The sequence below is a fragment of the Micropterus salmoides genome, unplaced genomic scaffold (genome assembly GCF_014851395.1).
Source record: "Micropterus salmoides isolate LMB-PRFRI ecotype aquatic unplaced genomic scaffold, ASM1485139v1 Ms_hic_scaffold_12, whole genome shotgun sequence".
Taxonomy (NCBI): Eukaryota; Metazoa; Chordata; class Actinopteri; order Centrarchiformes; family Centrarchidae; genus Micropterus; species Micropterus salmoides.
Window position 1 is genome coordinate 1,473,170 of NW_024040263.1, and position 16,602 is coordinate 1,489,771.

At 37.2% G+C, this 16,602-nt stretch overlaps 1 protein-coding gene across 1 annotated transcript; it reads left to right on the forward strand.

Annotated features, from left to right (window-relative positions):
- Nucleotides 1-600: 600 nt before the first annotated feature.
- rac2 (Rac family small GTPase 2) lies at nt 601-16,103 on the forward strand. Its single transcript, XM_038712756.1, has 7 exons — nt 601-756; nt 6,262-6,333; nt 8,224-8,341; nt 9,148-9,210; nt 12,367-12,526; nt 14,621-14,754; nt 15,499-16,103. The coding sequence occupies exons 1-6, from the start codon at nt 722-724 to the stop codon at nt 14,749-14,751; spliced, it is 579 nt and encodes a 192-aa protein (XP_038568684.1). The 5' UTR covers nt 601-721; the 3' UTR covers nt 14,752-14,754; nt 15,499-16,103.
- Nucleotides 16,104-16,602: the final 499 nt, after the last annotated feature.

The window sequence follows — 16,602 nt, forward strand, 5'->3', positions numbered from 1 at the left end:
CAGCTCCTCTGCTTTACTTGCTCATAGTTTGACATGAAAATGAATGACAAAAACGTTACTGAAGTGCCATCTAGTGGCAACAGGGGAGTATCACTGGTATTGTCAGCTGTATGAGCATGTGACGATTTGCTTTTGTATAGTGGCTTATTTTCCACTTATTTCCTTTTAATATTAGCCTACTTTAGTTATTTATAACTAATAGTATATTTAACAATAATAATATGCATTATACTTATTACTAAAAACTCAAAACTTAAACTAAATTTAAACTAAAGTATTTCTCTGTGTGTGTATGGTAACAGTAGAAGTGTGTGTGTGTGTGTTTTGCACAAGTTTTAAATAAAGCCTACTGTTATTGTTACTGCATCTTCCCCATTTCAAAACACTTCATGGCCATTTCACAGCTCTAAACTATTGCAACAGTGTCTTTTGCCATATAATTCACCACATTTATAGTGTATTTTATACTCTATGGACAGCTTGCAGAAGTTGTGTTGTTTAGAAGAAGAAAAAAAACCAACAAAACCGGAAGGAGGGATTGGTGCAAACATAAAGGAAGAGAGACAGAGAAAGAAAAAGAAAAAGAGGTAGCAAAGGGAGGGGAGTGAGGGAGGTGTGTTACAATTTCCTGTAGTTGCATGCTGATCTACGCCTCTGAGCCTTCCTCTCTGAGTCTGTTTCTGTTAGAGTGAAGAGCACAGACGAAGCTGAGCGGAACAGGATGCAGGCTATCAAATGTGTGGTCGTGGGAGATGGGTACGCCATTATTTTACTTTACCTAAATTGTTATAACTTAAGCTGGCTTCAGATATTGAATCAAGAGGTGTTAACCCAGCTGATGCATGATGGGGACGTTTGGTCCTAGGCTCAGAATTTAGGGTTGTTTGATAGAAATTGTCAAAGATATTCACAAGGCCGGAACAGCCTTAAGTCACAGTTTTCTCAACTTCCGCAGTGATGTGGCTGTGTGATATGGTGTTTACTCGAAACACTTAGCTACTGTGCTCTTAAACGTGTTGAAGAACACAGCCTGTCCTGTGTTATGCGTATATCTTTAGGTGTGTGTTTGAGAGTGCTGGATGCAGGCCACAACTTGCAGGGAAATGCTGTAATGTAGCAAGCTCAGACCACAGACTCTAGATGAAAATCCAAGAAATGCCAAAAAGAGTGGTTCATAAGACAAGAAAAAATCAACAAATTACTGTAAAAGAAAAGAAACAGAAATAAAGACATAAAAGCTATGTTTTGTTAAAGTTGGGCACTTGCACTTCTTAGTATTAGAAAACCTGGAGTTTGTTCGGTCTAAAGGCTTAAATGTACTCTCTCAGAACAAGTTTGGACAATGTGTTGTCTACCATATTAGAAAATTTAACTTCTGCACACTTCTTATTCTTGAAGGTGGGGCAAAAGGGCTGGCATGATGGGGGAAATTTTTAAGCGGAAGCACTGTAGTTGTTACTGCGAGAGATCAGTTACATGTTAAACAATTTACAGGTACAATTTCCTGGTGTGTGTTGAGCTTCCTGGTGTGTGTTGAATGTGACACTGAGATTTAAAATTGTACAGTGGAGAAGTAAGGAGACTGAAGTCTATAATACTTGGAAAGTGAGGCATTTTGTATTATTTTGGTTTACTTTATGCACTAAATTTAAAATAAAAGTGCTTATGATGGTAAAGAGCTGACTTTGAGCTTTGATTTTGAGGTGAACACACTTTGTTTGGAGCAAAGGAAGGAGTAGCGTGACATTGTCAAAGTCCACAAAGGACATTAGAAGGTCGGGGTGGAAGAATGGGACTGGGAATGGGAAAAGAACAAAATGTGTGATATTAACACAAGAGACAAATGTTTATTTCCAACAAAGTACCAACACTCAGCATTGGTTTTTGTTAATCATGATCACAAACCAAGTGCTTATCACTGTAACGAAGTCGAAGGAGCCTTAATCTATGAAAAGTCGTCATTTTAACCTGAAACGTGGTCTTAACTACACGCTTTAACCATAGCGGTGTCGAAAATTGCTTCTCTGTGTCATTCTTCAAAGGGATTCATTCTCATGACATAAACCACCTGAATGCTCTTCAAACTTTGTATTTTGAAAATACATCCTAATTGCATCTGTCATGGCTGCAGTCCAGAACTTGACCCAGATTATAGAAAACACACCGCCAGCACAAAGGCAATTGTTGCTGTTCAGCAGAGAACTTGAGCAGTGGGGGAAGTAATGTGAGGAATGCGAAGAAAAGAATTTGTCGACAGCTTGGAGCTCTGCCCAGTTTTACACCTGTTGACACCTATCACTTCAGAAAGTATTGATGTACATTTTTGAAACATTCCCAACAGCACTTTTGAGGGAGTACGTGTATATGAGCCTTATGAGAGCCAAAAAGCTGTTGAAGCTGGTATGAGTATATGAGTAATTTCTGCCACGATTTCTTTTTCTTTTGATCGATTCTGGTAGGCGCTAACGTGGCATCATGCTGTATGCAGCTTGAGTTTGGGACTCCACCAGATGAATCCTGTGCAGGTGGACCCTGTGGAGACAAGTTCGGTCTTAAAAGAAACTCAGCAGCTACATTGTTTGTGTGATGTGTGAACACGTGTTTGTTTAACTATGTTTGTGACTAAACCAATATGTCAAAAATGGTATTTAAAGCTTCCAGTAACACAGAGAAATGAGGAAGTTGGTCTCAGGTTGTAGGGAAGTTTGTCCATTCTTTTGTCAGTTACTGTGTACATATAAGCTAACTGCTGCTGATAAATGGCCTTATTATAGCATTGGCCTGTTGGATGGGTGGATGGACCGTTTCAGCAATTTAGTTACCAATACAGTTTACCTCTTAAAGGGGCCATGTCGAGTTTTCTTGTAGGCAAAGACGTGTTCACAGTGTTACTAACCAAAATGCATTGTGTATACCCCTGAGATCAAGCAAAAGTGTTGAGTACATTTCCTTCCTCATAAAGCGGTTGTTTAATCTAGCATTGTTTACATCTACGGGTCTCGGCTTGCAGTCTTTTTCCCTGCCTTTTCTGGCACACTGCAGCATCACTTGTGTTACCACCACCTGTTGATGTGGAATATATGAGACCGTTGGTCAGACTGTGCATAGTGACACCCATGTGTGTGTTCCGAAAAAAACAAAACAACAAAAAAACAAATACAAGAACCCACTCAGACAAACAGCTCCATGTAACTAGAGATCTAAAACTCCACAGGGAACCTTTAACAAGCAGCGTCCTATTAGTCATTCAGATATTACAAACAAAACCACACCCTACAGTATTTCTAATTCTAGTGGACATTTCAAAAATACCAAAACGTATAACACATAAAACACAACTAATTAAAACTGAGCCAAATTGCTTGACATTATAGCTTTACTCTGCTGTGCTCTGTGTCTTCTCATATCCTCAGTCTTAGAAACAAACGTGTGATTAGCTGATTGACACCTTTGAGCTTTGAAGTAGTGGCAGCCATTACTGTGGCTTGTGCCTTTTGGACTGAAGCAAGCGGAGGGAGAAAAGTGGTGTCTGACACTAAGATGGAGGAAATGAGACAAAGTATGTTGTTGTGATGGTTACAAGATTCCAACCAACAGCCTAATATGAAGAACGAGAGAGACGAGGAGAAAAAGATAGAAAGAAGGGGGAAATACAAGTGAGCTAGAGAATATGACAAAGAGAATAAGGTTGAAGATAATAAAAGACAGAGAGAGTGAGAATCAATCTCCTTTAAAGACTGTGCCCAGCTAAAACCAGGTGATGTAGGATGGTGTCAGCAGGAGACGGAAAAAATGATGGAAAACCAGATTAAGAACACAGCCAGAGCCAGATCAGAGGCTGAAGTCTTTTTTTTTTTTTTTGATAGCTCAGTTTGTCTGGTTCCTGTTTTCAGCACTAACTGATGCTTCTGAAACAGATCAGTTCCTATTTGACTCACACACAACCACAACACATACACTGGCTTGCACTTCTATACTTTTGAGAGCCTTCATCATAACATTAATCATCACAGTTACATGTCTAACCCCAACCTTTGTATCTCACCAATACCTTAATGTAACCTTAACCGTAAAGCTGCCTTTTGGAAAAGTGATGACCTAACCGTGTCATCTAACTCAGCATCTTGAATGCATTGGTTCTCACAAAGATAGAAGTCCGCACACACACACACACACACGCACACACACACACACACTGCTTTTCTTAGTTGACAGCTGCTCATACCACTTAGTCATCTTGTTCTTGGGATGGCCTTTTTAAGAATTACAACTCTAATTGGAAATTGATTTTCTGATAATTTAGAGTTTTAGTGTCACAATTTTCTCTGCTTAAGATAGGATGTGAAATAAGCATATAGTGCATGAGGGAGTGATTTGGACACAGAGTTCTGTGTTTTCAGTGGGAGCTATTACCAGAAAACCTAAAAACGGTTCACAGTTTAAGGAAATTTCAATGTTGCACCACAAACATAATTCAAACTACCGCGCTTGCTTGGCATTGGCAGCAGAAGTCAGTGGCAAATATTTTAATTGAAATGATTTGCGAACCTTGACAAATAAAACTGAAACTTTCTGCATGGCTAAAAACCAGAAAGGGTAATTGTTTTTTTTGTTTTTTTAATCTTTCTGTGATGTGCATGGACAAACACTTAAAGAAAGCACTTACTCTATGAAAGTCACACCATTTTGAATGTATACTCACATAAAGCTTTTTTTTCTTTTTATTACATTTATGTCAACTCTATAACAAGATCAACTAAACTCAAATAATTTTCCCATACTGCTGCACAGATCCACTTCCCTTACCTCAGTTGTTTATGTGTAATGCAGCTTTTTTGAACCACAGATAAAATTTGTGTTAAGAGTTTAGATGGGGAGCACTACAACACCAAGATGCCCAGTAGGGACTCAAGCTACATTTAAGCGCTCAAAAAGTGCACTATAAGCTGTACTAACCCACTTAGGCTGTTCATCTTGCAAGTGAGAACAACCAAAGACAAACAACAACAAAAAAACATAATTCAACTATAACAATGGTTACAATTCAAGGGTTACAAAATATATGGCCACCTGTTATGACGTGACCAAAGTTCAATACAGAAGAAGACCGAGAGATGCAGTTGACAACTCTTGAAAAAGTAAAGTAAATGGACCCTGACCAGAGATTACCTGTCAAACTACAGTTTCCAATGTCAGGTCACGCTAAATTTATGCAGTAGGCCTATTTCTTTCAAAAACAAATATTTGGGCCTAAGTAACACTCAATGGGAAAATTATATTTAAAAAACATTCTTTGTTATTTAAAAGAGTTTACCAATAAAATTAGCTTGGACTGTGTTGATCTGGTTTGATCAAATGATTGATTGCTGGCAACAAGAGCAAAAAACCCATGAACTGTCATCAGATTCCTCATTGTTTAAATTCTGATTGGTACAGGTGGGAATATGTGACATGATCTTTTTCAACAAACCCACTTCTAACTAATGAGAGCACCAGAGAAAAAAACACAAATACAGAAATATCATATGATATATATTCTGTATTGTTATCACTTTGTCAGACAGTATGTATGTTCATGTAGTGCTGTGGCTTACAGTCCTTACACCCTCTAGCTTACACATTAAAAGGCTGCTGAATGAGTGATTATGATTGTGGGTGATGAGCTGATGGGTTCCAAGCTAATTGGACACAAACCGGATTTGACCAAGACCAATAACAGAAAGCACACTCACTCAGTCGCTCATTGTCAACCTCTTATCCTGTGTACAGGGTTGTGGGACGCAAAGCAGCTGTTTACCATATTCCAATTACATACATAAGAATATGGGCGTAAATATCACCCTCATAGACACACCACAAGAACCGCCTTTGGGCCCTGAGCTACAGATCAGCTGGTTTCATGACAGGCTCACCCCCTGCTTTGTTTGTTTGATTACAGCAACAATGCTGAAGCAACTCCTCATTACCTCTTGCCAATCTTCCTTTTACCCGTGCCTCTGTGGACAGGGCACGAGTTCTGGTGTTGTCGAAATGCTGTCAGCAAAGCTCTGGAACAAAATACGAACAGGGCTAGTTGATACTTGTTCCATCATCTCCTACATACAGCCGTGTGGTTTCATCACTCAGGATGTGGAGACAAGTTGCCCATCTTCTGTCTTCCTCTCACTGTCTTCCAATCTCTTAGCCTGAAACATTCTTATTGTCGTTTTAATTGTCGTTTTATAATGTCTAACTGTATGTGTTTTTACTTGTGTGATTTAGAGCTGTGGGAAAAACATGTCTTCTCATCAGCTACACAACCAATGCCTTCCCCGGGGAGTACATTCCTACTGTGTGAGTATGACGCACCCAGACACATGCTCTCTCTCTCTCTCTCTATCTCTCCCTCTCTCTCTCTCTGAAGTGATATGAAAAGCATACAGTAAATTACATGTACAAGACTAACACGTTGCAGTTTCTATATGAACACTAATGAAATACAATATGCAATTGTGTGCATGCATATCCAGTCAAATAGGCTATGGCATACACACAGACAGTAAAAAAAAAAGATACACACACACACACACACGGCAGGACGTTTGCTGAGATGGTGTTAACACTGACAGGTTTGGGCTGGTGGCAAAACACTCTTTACCCTAAAAGCTTTCTTGTAAAAAAAAAAAAAAAACAGTTGACAAGTAAATAGAGAAGAAAATATAAACACTCCTCTACTTCAACAGTTATTGTTGCAGTGCTTGTGAGCAAGTCCCAGATTTTATGTTTTCTCTGCTAGCCAACATATTGATACATATTGAATAAAAATAATTAGCAGTACAGTATCAGTACAGCACCTTTAAAAAAAAAAAAAAGTTACAGGGAAATAAAAACAATTCAGGACTACAAACCAAGCAATACATGTCATTAAAGAATTTAATGAAATTAAACAAGACAAGACAAGATAAAATAGAGAACGGAATGAACAAAACAGATATCTTAAAATTATGAAAACAGAACTTGCTGAAATTAATAAAATGTGGTTTTATGAGAGAAGTGATTTTGTTGTCTGCAGTAAAATCATTAAATTAACCTGACTGGTACCCAGTGAAGAGAGGCAAGAACATGGGGGATTATTATTTATTAAATGATCAATGGATGGACCCTGGTTGGAAAAGTCTGTACCGCAGACCTTTTCTTTCAGTAGTATGCACTCATTGCTCTTTAGTATTGAAGCTAGTTGAAATGTGTGTGAGTTGTTTTAGGAGTACAGGAAAGTAGGAAAGTTTCTCAAAAAAGCTGATTGATAAGACTGTAGTGTTTCAATGAGGCCACACGGGGGCAGTTCTGCTTAAATGTTATAATCTAAAACATTGCAGTGGTTATTTAAAGTGGTGGAAACTAAGTATAATGAAAAAAAAAGTATTATCATCAAATTGTACTTAAAGCATCAAAAGGAAAAGTATTTCCTGGGCAGAGTAGCTCTTTTGAGGTTTATATTATATTATCATATAATTGGAATATTAGTACTGATGCATTTTACAACATTATACAATGTTGGGTAGCTAAATATATAACAATGTATCATAGTTTATAATTTGACTAAATGTTATGTATGTAAAATCATAATCTGTAACATGTTATCATACAAATGTAGAGGAAAATAGCATATTATGGAAATAAAGTAAAAGCGTATCATAGTTGTACTCATGTAGAGTACTTGAGTAAATGTTGTTACATTCCGCCACTCATTATTTCCTTAAACAAACAGGTGTTTTAACAACAGAAACCAAATATATTATGCATTTTTATGGCAAACAAACAGCAAACGGAATAGAAATGGATGTAATCCAGTCTATAAGGATTAGTCTAGTGCTCATTAACTGGACAAGAAATAGTCAGTTAAGTTTAATGAGCTACTGTTTGTACTAAAAAAAAAATAATTTTCTGACTGTAAAGCACTTTTTTAGTACTTTTTTATTTAAATACTTTTTTTATTTTTTATTTTATTTTAAGGTGTATTACTGGATCCTGGATTACTATGCTCTAATAAACTTCCTTCCCCATGGTTTCTGCAATCAGAAGCTTCTCCTTTCAGGTCTCAGATGACTTACGTGTAATTATGAGACTATACCTTGGCGTGTTGACATTTCAGTGGCATTTAATTCAAATGATCGATTGTTTAAATGATCACTTAAATGAAAGATCGGATGACTGACTAATTGATTGATTACTGACGTTCCACAGATTTGACAACTACTCAGCTAATGTGATGGTGGACAGCAAGCCAGTCAATCTGGGCCTCTGGGATACAGCTGGACAGGAAGACTACGACAGGCTCCGGCCACTGTCCTACCCACAGACGGTATTCCATTACACACACACACACACACACACACATACACTAGTAAAGATAAAATCCACTTTGTCTCCCGCAGTGGAACCCAGGAGAGTTGAGATTGATGAGAGAGTTGCCAGATCCATTTACAATACTGCAGCCTGACTGAGCTACATCTCATTAAATCAAAAGGCAGAAATAAAGATGTTACTGATGAAGCTGCTTAATGTGTGAAAGCCACCTGACTAATATCAGACAGAAACATTCTACAAAGAAATACCTAGAAAAATATTGTCTGTAATGTGACACATCACTGTGATTATAGAAAAGACAAATGTAGTCTACTGCTCAGAATGCAATAGAATGCATTGGTGCCCAAATAAACATAAAACCGTGTCACTTTGTCAATTAAATCAACAGTTTTGTCACAAAAATTGTGTTTGTTCATTGTTGTTGATGTGTTTTATCCTATAACACAAATGTGTCGCGGCTATTATATTGCAGTTAATTACATGCTTTTTTCCCTATAATGAGTTCCCTTTTTCAAAACTTCACAAATTTCTCTTTACCAATCTGCATCCAAAATGCACTAATGCAACCAAAACCAAAAAAAATTGGGCCCATTTTGAATCAGGCATTTAAAACTTTCTCCAACAAAATTGCACACAGTTAAAGCTACACAACAAAAAAGGTAATTATGCCCTTTACAATACAGGCATAAAATGACATACATGTTTTACTATAACCTTTTTAAACTTGCAATAGACATAGTCCCAGTCTGGTCAAATCTACCATCTAATCTTCTCTCACTATCTTATCGTCTATCCATTTAGGATGTTTTCCTTATCTGTTTCTCCCTGGTGAGCCCGGCATCCTATGAAAACGTCAGAGCTAAGGTGAGTCTCGTATCTGTGGTACATTATTTTGAACACGTTGTGATTTAGTTTAGGTTGAGCAAACTGTGTCCATTTGGAAATGTAACTTTTCATTCTAATTTAATTTCTTGGATTATGGCAATATCCCTGTAAATTAGATGATTTCGATTGATGGCCAACGTTTGGCCTACACAGCCACTGATGCACACATTGTGCAGAGAGCTAATATACTGTAAAATTTCTGAAATCACAGAGTATGAATACATTCCAAGGTGGAAAAAAATACAAAAACAAGGATATTCACCAAGGAAAAATTCAGTGTATAAAATGCATATTAATCCTTAGTGGAACATTTGACTACTTGGTTGATTAATAATAGTTGTAAGGGTTTGGTTTACTAAGAAATTAGTAAAAAGTAGACCCCAAGGTGATGTCTTAAAATGTCTTGTTTTGTCTGACTAACAGTCTGCAATCCAAATATAATAAATATACAATGATATAAGCAAAGCAAAGCAGCAAAGCCTCACACTGGCGAAGCTGGAACCATGCAATGTCTGGTGTTTTTGCTTTATAAGTGTTAATTAAATAGCTGCAGATGAATTCTGTCAATTTACTAATCAGTTAATAAACTAAGCTCCGTATTTTTTATTTGTATCCATCCATATTCTTTTCCTGCTTGTTAAATCATTCAGCCCTTCAATCTCTACGCACTGAAAAAAATTCCTGATTGTAGATGAATCATTGTGAGATGGACTCTGGAGGAGCAGACCAGTGTGACCTCTCTCAAAACCACTCAGTGCTCTTCAACCCCATAAATATCTTATAAGAATATCAATACGATATAACAAAGGAAAACAACTGTTGTTTGTTTCTATTTATTGAATTTGTTTTAGTCCAATTCACCTGTACTTTGCTCTTTGTTTTGAGTGCCATAGTAATGAGAGACTGAAGTGTTACCAAATGAAAGACGATGGTAGATGGTAAAAACGTGAATAACACTTAGTACCAGAAAGAGGGCTTTAGTCATAATTTAACACTCAGAAAACAAAGCTGTCTTTGGCCTAAATTACAGATACTTACGTGTATGTGGTTGAGATAAAATGAAACTTTAATATATTTGGCACATGTGTGATCATAACAGGTAAAAGGAGGCTGAATGTTTAACTGCCACTGTTTGCACTAACTGCGCACAATCAATTAAATACATTATTTGGTCATTTTTGAAATACTCTGTAGCTCATTCTTACCAGGGCAAACCTTTTGATTCTAGCCCTTTCAGACTCTTTTTAACACCAACCTTCAAACTAATCTGTTTCTGCCTTTACATTCCTTTCCTTCATCAGTTTCCGAAAGCTCATTGTTTTCTGTGTAGAGGTTCACAACAACTGACAGCAAGGCACCTTCCTGTCAATAGTTATCAATTGTGAGCAGCTACATGTCGAGCAAATGAAAGGACAATGACATGGCGGAATACAGATTTGCCCCCATGTCCATTGATCACCAATCAGATAGTATTTGTTCTTTTCTACATTGTCCGACTCGTGATCAACTGGAGAGAAAGGAATGAAAGGTTAGTGTAGGGGTTGACAACCAGTTTATGGAATTATAAAGAAATTAGATATTGACAAAAACATTATAAAAGGTAAAGCAGATACAGAATTACACAAACATCTCTGTCTAGCAGTTACCAGTGTGAAATAAACACATGTACATATACAGAAGAATTGTGCTATGATATATATTTATATACAAATGGACTATAAGGTATAGATAAGTAAAATAACATAGAAAAAATAAAAAAACTGAAGACATGCAGTTAAAAAACACAAATACAAATAAGCAAGAACTATATAAAAACACTGCAACAGCTAATTTATTCATCATTTTCATTTAATTAATACAAATTTGTGTGCGTGTGTGTGCGTGTGTGTGTGTGCGTGTGTGTGCGTGTGTGTGCGTGTGTGTGCGTGTGTACATGTTGATTGGGCAGCAACGTATGCCCTGTCTATTTGTTCTAGGATTTTAAATTTGGGGCGCTAATTTAGCTTTTTGGACTCTGAGATCACAGATTTGAACTCATTAAAGTCAAGTCTTATTTTATTTCTTTAGTTTACAATATGAAGATAAAGGTATAATATGAAGTGGACCTGCTGACAAAACATTCCAAGTTCTGGAAGTACTCAAAAACGTCCACCAGGGAATTTCCCTAAAATAAAGATAAAGCTGAAAGTTAATGAGACCCAAGGAGTCCATGAATTAGTTTAACACATTGGTTTAAAATTTCAGCTATACAAGGTAAGTCTTTAAAAAGAATTGACTCAAAGAAGCAGTAGCACGATTCATCAGGTAATACCTATAATCCCTTCATGTCAACCGACTGGCTTGTTAGCAGACTTCTCTAATAAGCAGGTCATTCAAAACTTTCACAGAATTTGCTTAATTCGTTTAGCAGATAACATCTCTCATTTCATCACTATGGAAAATGGTTGTACAGGGCATAAAAGAGGCAAAGAGTTGAGTGAGAGAGCACGAGGGGGAGGTTTAAAAAAAAAGGGGGCGATATGAGGTGAGAAGGGATAAGCACATGAGAGATCAGAGGGAACGACAAGTTGAACAGAAGGAAAAGTAGTGGGCGCCTGTGTGACAGAACGAGCAAAGAAATTGAGAGAAACTGTAAAAGAGGAGAGTGGAGGCAGCCAGGACAGGTCTGAAAATGAAAATCTCATTTATGTTATGAAATAACTTGCAGTTTGACGCTGAAACTTGGATTTCAGGATTTGCTTTAGCAAAAAAGCAAATGCAGAGCCTACATCTATCCACAACTAAATATTATTCGAATTTTGCATACCTACAGATTGCCATTTGTATTTTAAGACTTATTTCATCACAAAGTAAGAAACCAGGGGGCATCCTTCATTCACTTTGTACCTCCTGGGGTCCAACCTTCTCCTCGCCCCATTTTATTTTATAATAATAATGAACTTTATTTATACAGCACTTATCAAAGCAAAGTTATATGGTGCTTTATAAGTCCTGCCCCAGATTTAAAACATTACAGGACAGAGGCTGTACAACCAAGACATAAAATCAGTTTTCATCATCTCCAACACATACCTTCACTTTGTGCCTTCCCCTTTCTCTCTTTTCATTTTGTTTGCCATATCTGTCCTCTGACAGTGGTACCCAGAGGTTCGCCACCACTGTCCCTCCACACCCATCATCCTGGTGGGCACAAAGCTGGATCTGAGGGACGAGAAGGACACCATTGAGAAGCTGAAGGAAAAGAAGCTGGCACCAATCACCTACCCTCAGGGCCTGGCTCTGGCTAAGGAGATAGGTGAATAACACTTTTTGTCTCCTTGTCTGATGAAGGCTTGAAACAAAGCAGCACTTATATTTACCTAGCACTCAGTGAGTGATATTAGCCAGACTATTGTGTTATAGTGAAATGAAAATATGGTCACCGTATTACAGTTTGTGTACAATGTTTATCAATTGTTGTGTTGTGCTTTCTGTGATTACTGCCAATACTGTGGTAGTATATTGAGTTTACTGACAGCAAAAGCATGAATGGTTAGTTTGGCTGGTGATGGCGCTTAGATAAGATGATTGCCTTTGGTGTGGGAGACCTGGGTTAAATTCCCACTGTGAGACATCCACCATTATGTCCCTGAGCAAGACACTTAACCCCTAGCTGCTCTAGAGGCGTGCGACCTCTGACATGTATAGCAATTGTAAGCTGCTTCGGATAAAAGCGTCCGCTAAATGAATAAATGTAAATGGATTGACTCTGGTAAACAATCATTCTCCATGATAGAGGAAAGTAGCCTATGTGATATTATTCATTCATAAAACACTACTGTCATGATATTTCTATTATTCTATGTCTTTTGTAAACTTTGTGCAGTTTTTAAATGCCAATTGAATAGATCCTACCGCTCTCAGGGTTTTTTTCTGATTGCTAGTGCTAATTTTAGCTGCTGCTTTGTATTCTCTTAGCACATCTTTGTCTAATGACAAACTTTCAAGTGAATTATGAGATTTGTTGGGTTGAAACTCGCAGAGCATTTCCCTTCTCTCGGAACCCTTGCAGAACAAAAACTGCATATTGCAATAGAGCTGTCTGCTCATGAAAGAGTGAAAGCATCCAAAGCGACGGCATGTTTGTTTGGCTCTCGCTGTTTGCACTACGTCTCTATCCAGGCGCAGCAATATGATGTCATAAGCAGACACGCACTTGAAAGAATTGTTTGATTCTTTTTTTTATTTTTATTTTTTTGTCATGTTTCTTTATCTGCTCTGTAAAGCGACTTTGAGTTTGTGAAAAACGCTACACAAATTCAATTATTATTATTATTATTATTATTATTATTATTATTATTATTATTATTATTATTATTATCAGCTAAATTATCGGCCAAAATTTTATTTTCCGATATGATTCCAATACTGAAAAAATGCCCAATATTGGCCGATAATTTCTGTGCATCCCTAATTTATATATATTACCATATATATATTGATTAAATGACTACATGTTATGTGAAAGGTGTAGTGACAAAATATTAGAACCCATGCCGCAATTTTATGTGTAATTTCATGGCTCCACTGATGTAGTTTCCTGTTGCAGCAGGGAGCTTTTATGGTCTTTCAAAAAGCTCTGATAAACCCAGGTATGCTACCAACACGAGGCCAAGTGGCAAAGTTAGCAATAGTGGGTGAACAAAATGGAGCATTTTGCAGCCAAACAGCCAGGTAATTCTTTGAGGATTTAAACATAACAGTGTTAAAAGCAGATTAAATATTGGGTATATATTATAAATAAATGTAATAAATAATGAATTGTTCATGTGGACAGAAACATGACTCCAAATGTATGTATGCTAATGTTTCTCCGTGACTGATTCACCTTTAACATAACTGACAAATCCATGGTTTGTCATAATAATAATAATACATAATGCAGTGAAAATATAATTCTCTTCTTTACAGCCAGAACACAGATGCAACAAATATGTCACAGATGTAGCATGAAGATTTTATGAAGTTGAAAGCTATGAAATTAAGATTTTATATCCCATAATTCACATCAGCCAGATATGTGTGGTTTTGTTGGTTTTCTGGTGGAATTATGTCTAGGAAATGGCCAAATCTGGTTGGGAAGCTAAAGCCCATTAGTCCCCCAACTGACATGTTAGTGATGTTTCAGAGGCTTTTCCATTTCTATATTTCAACATGCAGGTTCCATGGGATGTCCTGCATTTAGTATTTCTTTACCGAAATGGTTATATACACTGGATACTTACACAGCATCAATGCATAAGTTTATAATTGCATCTTGTTAACTTCAACCTAACTTTCCACTTGGGATTTGTGTTTCTATGTGTAGTTTGATGTGTGTTATTCTGTGTATCCTTACTTGTATGTATAGATGCAGTGAAGTACTTGGAGTGCTCAGCTTTGACCCAACGTGGTCTGAAGACTGTGTTTGATGAGGCCATCCGGGCCGTGCTCTGCCCTCAGCCCACCAAGGTCAAGAAGAAGCCCTGCTCACTGCTGTAAATGGTAAGACTTGAGTAAACATGGAGATAGAGCAGGAAAGTGGTCAAAGAAAGAGGGAGAAGAAAAGAACAACTGCAAGATGTAGTGAACAAGTGAGGGCGAGTAGGAGGGGTCATGATGATTCATTCATTCATTCGTTAATCCCTGGATCAAAAGTCTGAATGCATCCTGTTCAATGTGTGAGGAATCCTCTGCTCTGATAATACACAGAGAATAAAAGCAGATTCTTCTGAAATAATTTCACAAATGTCATATTTGGTATGAGAAATAAGGGTTCCTTTCACAGTACTTGGGTAATTATTTCCAAGACTTCAGGGCAGATTTCCAATTTGCCAGGTAGAGGACAGACAAATAATGCAGTGAGCTAGAAATGCAGCAATAATTTTCAAGCCATTTCTCCACAGGAGAGACATTAGCAAATGAAAAGTACAAAGAAAAAAGGGGGCTAATGTTGAGAGGCTGCCTTTTTTTAAATTACCATAATAATTGCAGAACTGAACAGAACTTGCATCCTGCTGGCATTTCAATATTCCAAGGTGCAGAGTGAATTTAAAGACATGTTACAGAGACATATTTTACAAAATGACATGTGGAATAATGAGTCACTTCTATAATTGTTTTGTTCTTAATGTTGAATCAGAAATAAATTGTCTTGGATGTCCTACATGCACTGCCTTTTTAAATTATGCGTGTGTTAATGAAGATGTTACAGATTAATGTGGTCTTCATTGTTTTACATTCTTGCAGGACCAGAAGGAGGAAAATTCATTCAGACTGCTGAACTCGGGTTAAAAGAAGATGATTTGAAAGTTTTGATATGTTTCTAATAGAAAACTACAACTAGATTTCCACTAGTTTAAAAAATATATATATTTTTTTCAATTTTAATAAAACGGCAGCAAAACTTTCTGTACAGCACACTCTGAGTCTGATTTTTAAAGTGCATGATAGATGCTGCACCAGACAGAATTTCTCTGTAATATATACCAGTTTACCAGCAAGTGTGGATGCCGCAGTTCAGATACTATACATTCACCCGATTATTTGTAATACGTTTAGAATGCTAGCTTTATCCAGTGGACCAAAATTTCTGCACACCAGACTACATCCTGCTGCCCCGTTCAGGCCAACAATATATAAAGGTGTCTTGTGCAGCTTCAAATAATGATAATATTTGTTATGGTGTTACAATAACATCGGTTCATAATGTCTTTGACTGAGTGACGAACAATGATCAGGAATGTAGTTTTTGTATGAGCAGGGAGCTGAACAATGTTGTATTTGAATAAAAGTTATTAACAAAGGTATTATTTGTTGTGATATTATAATAAATGACATTTGATCAAGTAAAATATCTGCAGAGAATTTCTTCAGAGTTGACATGACTATTTCCACACAGCTGCTATGATGATCTAACCCGTGGTTTTCCAGTCACTGCATAGTCCACACAGCTTCAGACATGCAGCATCATCTACATGATCCCAGCAGTGTTTAATGAGCACAGTGTGGAGGCTCTATCTAATGTTGATATATATGACTGCATTTCTTCCATCTGTTCCAAGCATCATCTGTCTCACTTTGCTTAGGGCAAGACATCAGGACAGTGATATCAATCTGACTTATTTGCTTGTGCTGATTAACAGTGGTTTACTGATTAATGGTGTAAATGGGGAAGAGGTTATAGTCATCTCCTCGCCAGGTGGGAAACATTTGTTGAGTGTGTATGGTGGTAAGGGAACAAATAATCCTAAATAGCTCAAAGGGAATCACATAGCACCAGGACTATCAGGGTAAAGACACAATGAAACACAAAACACCCTCATTCTGTTAATTATTTAGTTCTATCATGAT